This window comes from Phalaenopsis equestris, unplaced genomic scaffold (genome assembly GCF_001263595.1).
Source record: "Phalaenopsis equestris unplaced genomic scaffold, ASM126359v1 Scaffold233391, whole genome shotgun sequence".
Classification (NCBI taxonomy): Eukaryota; Viridiplantae; Streptophyta; class Magnoliopsida; order Asparagales; family Orchidaceae; genus Phalaenopsis; species Phalaenopsis equestris.
The window spans coordinates 199544-206011 of record NW_018251339.1 but is presented as its reverse complement, the minus strand read 5'-3'; the positions used below and the strand labels follow the sequence as shown (position 1 = coordinate 206011).

Sequence of the window (6468 nt, the reverse complement as noted above, 5' to 3'; positions counted from 1 at the left end):
CCCTCCGCCCCACCCTAAATGCGATTGGAGGAATAGGGAGTCGGCCGAAACGAGAGGGGATGGGTTTGTTTAAACCTCTATCCCACCATGAAAATGAGCTTTGGATCCTTTTATATGACAAAAACTAGGGGATTAGTTATTAGCAGCAGTGGGAGGCAAAGTTGCTTTGTTACTTATACCATTAGGAACTGCATCATTAAGGTCTCAAGGCTATCAGGCGGCTTACGACGTCAAAACCAAAAAAAATCGTGACCTGGGTAAAGGCCAATGCCTAGGCACCAAAAAGTTTAGTGCTAAGGTGCCAAAAATTTTGTTGTCAAGGCGCCACCTGGGTGGCGCCATGGCGTCGCGCTCTCAGGAAAAATAAGGTTTTTGAACTGTTTGAGCGCTTTGACGCCCCTCGCTTTCCGGCGCCAAGGTGCAGGACTTGTGCTAAATTTTTTAATCAGGTGTTAGACCTCCGGAGGCTCATATTAGATGATCTGAAAAGTTTTTTTTTCGTGCATGGGCCGCCGGGTCGACCTTGGGGCGCCAGTCTAGCCTGAAACCCTGATTTTTGTCGGGAGCACCCAACGAAGCATTCTTTTGATCCATAAGTTATGAGAGGCTCCTTTTGAATGAAATGCAGTTCCATAACTCTGGAATGGAGTATTTTGACCGTCCATATGCTAGGGAGATCACCACTAGCGGTCATCCTAAGCCACGACGTAGGAAGGGTGTCCTTAACCCTAATTTTCTTGAAGCTCACGTAGGTGGACTCAGTGACTTTCCATGGTCGTGGGAGGCTTGAGATGAGTGTACGCTGAATTCTAATCATAATATTAGGCAACAAGCACGTCTCACATCTCGGATGGGCCTCCCGGAGGGAATTTTCCTAGGCAGGGCTGAATCACCACTAAACCTACCTACTTGCCCAGAACAAGTGTCAGACAGTCCCAGGTGGGTGTCATGAGTTACCCGATGCTAAGGATGAAGCGTAGATCTTCTTGAGCCATGTAGGTGGACACCTTACACTAATGACATAAAAAAATGATGCCAACAACAAAATTGATGTTCAATGGTATCTCACCGATAATAGTCATAACGGGCCACAAAAGCTATGATCAATTGCTATAATGGCAGTAGTCCACTATAAGTGTTGTAGAAGGTGGTTGTATCGTGGCTTTGTTGTAATGGTCATAGTTGAAAGTTATGGTAGTGGTTGGCCATGTAGGCTATTGATGGTTGCTTTAAGAGCATTGGTTGAACACAAAGGTCGTAATAGGGAGCTGCAGAAGCTGTGAGTCTTGTAGGCCTTAGTTGGTCGCATATGTCATAATGGTGAGCCGCGATAACGTTCGTATGTCGTAGTTGGTCACATAAGTCATAACAGAGTTGTGATAACGTCTATAGGCCACATATGCCAAAGTTGGGAGCTGCATAAACTGTGATAACGTCAGAAGGCCACAAAGGATGTAGTTGAGAGCCGCACAAGCTACAAAAACATCCGTTGGCATCTTAGGCGGAGTGGGAGTTGCTTGAGCTATGAACCACATAGGCCACAGTTGGTTATGAAAGTCGTGGTGGTGCACTACAATGAGAGAGAGCTTCAAAAATCTAGAGAAAGTCAACGTATCATGAGTATGACTGTTGTAAGTAGTTATTATGGTATGTGTTGTTACACCATCTTCGGGATTCATCGTTGTACCGTATGTGCCACCGATCACCAGACTTTGCCATCAACTAGTAAAGGTTGTAGTTGACCCCCAACTATAGCTACGTACTATTAAATGTTTTAGAGATCATCATCGACCATCCAAGATCATTATTAACCACATTTGATGACTTCCATGACTCAATTATTATTCCTAGATCGCTATTGCTTGATCTTTACTGCATAATCTCATATTTTTCACTCAAAGAAAAATGTGCCACTTTATAACTAAAATTACATGGTTGACTAATTCAGAGACTATTATTTTTTTCTTTTTCGTGTGACCAAAAATTGATTTCTTCGCCAACTTTTTGCTTGTATTATGAATTACTAAAATATTAAATTATTTTTATAATCCCGAAATTTTTCTAACCCATAATAATAAAAATATTATATTTACACATAAAGTTAACTTTAATCATCAATATATTAATAACAAATTTACTATAGAATAACTTGTGAGGACCATTTCTCCCTCCCTCGGTCTCTCTCTCACTCCTACTTCCGCTTAATGTATAACCATTTGTTGATTTCGCTCTGCTTCTCATTCTAGCATTTTGTTTTTTTTCTAATTCTCTTTCATCTCTGTCCTGAATCAGAGAAAGGCAGAGCTTCACTTGATTGGGTAAAGAGAGCACGAAGAAGCTCGATCTCAGACAGCATGTAGATGAAGAAAATAATCTGTTTTCTTCCTCTTGCTCTTTTTCTCTCTTTCATAAAATCGGAAGTTAACGCTCGGTGCCTCCACGCATCAAATCCTTCACATAAATACTGACAATAATGCCTTCACAATATTGCCCCCCAGGAAAATTGCTTGCATCCAGTAATGTCTTGAATTTTTTCTTGTTTTGTGCTATGACAGTTGTTTGATTTAAGCTTACTTTTATCGCCGACTTGTATATAAATAATAGAGGGAGGTGAAAGGAAGATGGAGCAGATGTTAGAGAGGAAGGAGAGAGATTTCGTTTGCCCTTACGCGTCCAATCCCTACCATGATTGCGCTGAATTCTGTGAAAAGTTTCCAGAGAAGCTTCAGGATGAGGGAAAAAAACCAGGTTTGATTTGTTCTTTCTTTGCTTGCTTTATCAAAATCGTGTTTTGGGTTCTTTGGAAATCCCAAGGAATTCGATTAATTTTATATGAACAATACCATGAATATGGGAAAATCATATTTCAATTGAAAGGTTAACGCTTGAGCCAAGTTTGTGCTCTATTTTGAGCCATTTTAACGCTGATCAAAGTTGGTTTTTTTGAAAATTGCAATCTTTTGATTTATGCTCTCACAAACTCTGCTCCTTAGCAACCTGCACCGAATCGAGGTAAGTAAAATAAAATAAAATGAGGCTGCGTCAGTCAATTGCCCCCTAATTGTTGCAAAAGCTATTTTGCATATGAAAGCATCTCTTCTTGAAAATTCATCACTTCCGACACTGTTGATACCTGACCTTTCTTTGATTTTCTGTAAAATTCTGGAACAAGTTTATTGATGGTTTGCTATATCCAGCGCAATACAAGGGAATGAAGAAGTTACAGAAAGACGGTGCGACGCCGACCACCATAAAGGCACTCAAGTCTTTCAACTCTTGTGCTGGAAACTTTTTTTCGATCAACCCTGCATCATATCAAGGTAAGAAAAAAAAATCAGTTACAGCTTCTTTCTACTTTTCTGCTTATATTATTTATCCTTATTAGATGTTTCTTATTAGCTGTGATACTTAGATTTTGCTTTATCTTGAAAGCAGAGCCATTCATTAGTGAAACCCCTTAGTGTTACACTTTTGCAATTATGTATACCTGTGTTTAGGGTTGAACATATAAGGTGTTGTATGCACTATGGAAATATATTAATTTGTCAGAGTTCTTATAAATGTAAAGTTACTAATATATTTTATAATTTCAGTTGGAATTGTGTTTAGTGAAGAAAACATGAACATAACCAATGAAAAACATGCATCCTACCTTTTGCTTCACCATTTCTTAGTGTGAGAGAGATGGAGAATAAACGAGCAAAAATAAGAAGGCCTTTGCCATTCGTTAATTTTACAGCAACGAGGTCTAAGAAAATGTGGATCATGGCGGATAGGAGCGATGTGCATCCATACTGTGAAAATGCATCCAATCCTTACCACAATTGTGCTGAATATTGCTTCCATAATGTCCCTAATAGGGACCAGCTTGGTCAAGGTAGGCCACTTGTTGCACCTGTACATTTTTTCTGATGATAATTTATTCAATGCATTATTGTAGTAATTAAGCTAAACTGTCTAGATGGAGACAAGGCATTTAGTGTTAGATGCAGAACCAGACAACACAATCAGTGCTTATATGAAATTTTTTTTTCATAAATACTGAAGATTAAATCCCGTGTAAAATGCATCAAAGCGGATACCAAGATTATGCTAAATTCTGCTTCCAAATTGTTTTTCATAATTTATTTATTAAATAAGATAGCTTAACATATCAATGCATAATTTCATCTATGATGATGGCAAAAGAAGAAAAGGGAGTTGTTTCCATTCTGCAAAGAGAAACGAATTCATGCCGTGAAAACATGTCAGATTCATATATTGAATATAACATCGAAGATGTTCCTGAGAAGGAACAGCCTGGGCTAGGTACCTCATATGGCTTTTTTTTTTTCTTCAAAATTTAGTATTGTTTATAGTCTGAGAACACTATTTCAGTGGTCACAAATTCCAAGGAAGAAAAGAAAATAGATCTCACCGCAGAGAGATGGGTGAATCCTAATTGCCAATTTGCATCAAATCCGTACCATACTTGCGCCGAATACTGCCTTCAAAATGACCCGGGCTGGGAAAGGCATGGACATGGTAAGTTTGCTTTCATTCTTCCAGATTCTCAAACTTGAATTATTGCTGTCATACTCTAACCAATATATTATTTTAGTCAAGAAGCTAAAAAGTTTAAGGAAAATAGTCAGCAATAAAGAAACAAGTGCGAACCTTCGGTGTAACTTCGCATCAAACCGATATCATGAATGTGGTGCAGAGTGTTTTCAAAATAAACTTGATCTAAGCAAAGCTAATGAAGGTTTGCTGTTAATGTTTTTTCTTTTTCTGTTTTTTTTCACCCCAAATTTATTATTTCATTTCCTGAAAATTAAATCTTTTTCAGCTAGCATGAAGTTAAAGAAAGAGAATAATTTAGTTGTCTTTGTACATACAGGAGTGGATCCTAAGTGCCAATTCGCATCAAATCCATACCATATATGTGCTGAATACTGCATTCAAAATGTCCCTGAGATGGAAAAGCATGGACGTGGTAAGCTTCTGCTCATTCTTCGAAATTATCCAATTGGATTAGGATTTTAAAATCTAATCAGTATATTATTTCAGCCATGAAGCTTAACAACCAACTGAAATTGAAGAAAACAGTCAGCAATATAGAGACAACAATTGTGCACCGTTGTTTTGCATCAAACTCAAATCATGCATGTAATGCATACTTTTTTGAAAATGATCTTGATCAGAACATAGTAGAAGGAGGTTAGCCACCAAACACACATTCTTTTTCTTATTCAAGAGAATTTCACATGGTATTCATCTGCAATTCTTCTTAAAACTATCAGCCTATCCTGCAGTTATTGCTGAGGAGAAGAAGAGGAATTCACCCAGTGAAAAGAGTTCTTATGTGAGCATGGAGAATAGCACCGTCAACTTGGAATTTTCAGAAGCATCTGAAGTACAGAGCGATTATGCTGAATTTTCTGAAGGAATAGCCGTGGAAGTTGTAACTAACGACCTGATTCCAGGTATTCTCCTGAATTTTTTTTTTCTTTTGTTTTTCAAAATATTTGTATTACATTCCACCATCTAATAATTTTGCAATTTTTAGTAGAAACAAAGATTGCAAGAGAGACTTCAGATGTGCAACTATTGCAATTAGATGCTTCTGATTTATTCCTTGAATGGGCTAAATATTGCTCCAAGGAGAAAATTGCTGAATTCAAAATTGTTAAGCAAGGCAAGGCGTGTTATTCATTCTTCTTGGCTGTTCCTTTATTTTGTACCTGTCTACTTAACAACCTTTCTGATCGCTGCTTTTTTCTTACAGTAGAAAGGAGAGCATGTGAAACAAAGAATGGCCAAGCTCATCTGAAATACTATGATTCATCAAATTTTAAAAAGGCTGAAGCTCAAGGGAGCTTGCCACTTTCTATCTCCACCTCAATACTCTTTCTTCTTGGGTTTCTCTTTGCTCTTTTCAGATGGACACAAATGATTCACTCCTTATGCCTTCAGAAAGGAAGAAGGGTGATGCATAAAAGACATTGAATCCAATTGAAGAATTTTATTTAATCCAAAGCTTTTGAGAATGTTTCCAAGGAATGTAATAAGAAATGCATTTGATAATGGGGGAACATGTATGATTGTGTTTTTCTATGATTATCTCACTTGTAGGTGCTGAATTTCTTCTTTTTTTATACTTTCTTGTTGGATTGATGTTGTTTTAAGCAATTTGGCATAGATGTTGAGCCTAAAACTCTAAGGTTGAGAAGTAATTTTCCTGGGGCAAAAGTTTTTAGTTACCATAAATGTTATTTTCTTAAAGAATTTTAGCAATACATGTATTAAGATGAGTTGACATAGTGATCGAAATGAATATATTATAAATTTCATAACTTCATGATATTTTATCATAATCATAAATGTTCTATTCGTAGATAAAAAAAATATGTTGCGTAATAGCTACAATAGTTTCTCAGTTCTCTCCATTCAACAACTAGATAGACTCACCTATGATTAATAGGATCA

The 6468-nt window shown here is 37.3% G+C and overlaps 1 protein-coding gene across 10 annotated transcripts; it reads left to right on the top strand.

Annotated features, from left to right (window-relative positions):
* Positions 1–2156: 2156 nt before the first annotated feature.
* LOC110038647 lies at positions 2157–6180 on the top strand. 10 transcript variants are annotated; one of them, XM_020743534.1, is made up of 13 exons: positions 2157–2176; positions 2293–2516; positions 2605–2748; positions 3198–3320; positions 3740–3877; positions 4189–4308; positions 4378–4524; positions 4601–4744; positions 4880–4975; positions 5050–5199; positions 5283–5465; positions 5549–5677; positions 5768–6180. In XM_020743534.1, exons 2-13 carry the CDS (start codon positions 2474–2476, stop codon positions 5986–5988), a joined length of 1638 nt encoding a protein of 545 aa, XP_020599193.1. In that variant the 5' UTR covers positions 2157–2176; positions 2293–2473; the 3' UTR covers positions 5989–6180. The 10 variants fall into 10 exon arrangements, with proteins under 10 accessions (XP_020599193.1, XP_020599192.1, XP_020599195.1 ...); XM_020743533.1 differs by having other exon boundaries at positions 2157–2206; XM_020743536.1 differs by lacking the exon at positions 2157–2176 and having other exon boundaries at positions 2218–2516; positions 4192–4308.
* The last annotated feature ends 288 nt before the right edge of the window (positions 6181–6468 follow it).

Coding starts and splice junctions, on each gene's coding strand:
- LOC110038647 (XM_020743534.1), top strand. CDS start 2,474: ATGCCTTCACAATATTGCCCCCCAGGAAAATTGCTTGCATCCA. Junction 2,749..3,197: donor GGATGAGGGAAAAAAACCAG/GTTTGATTTGTT, acceptor TGCTATATCCAG/CGCAATACAAGGGAATGAAG. Junction 4,309..4,377: donor GAAGGAACAGCCTGGGCTAG/GTACCTCATATG, acceptor ACACTATTTCAG/TGGTCACAAATTCCAAGGAA.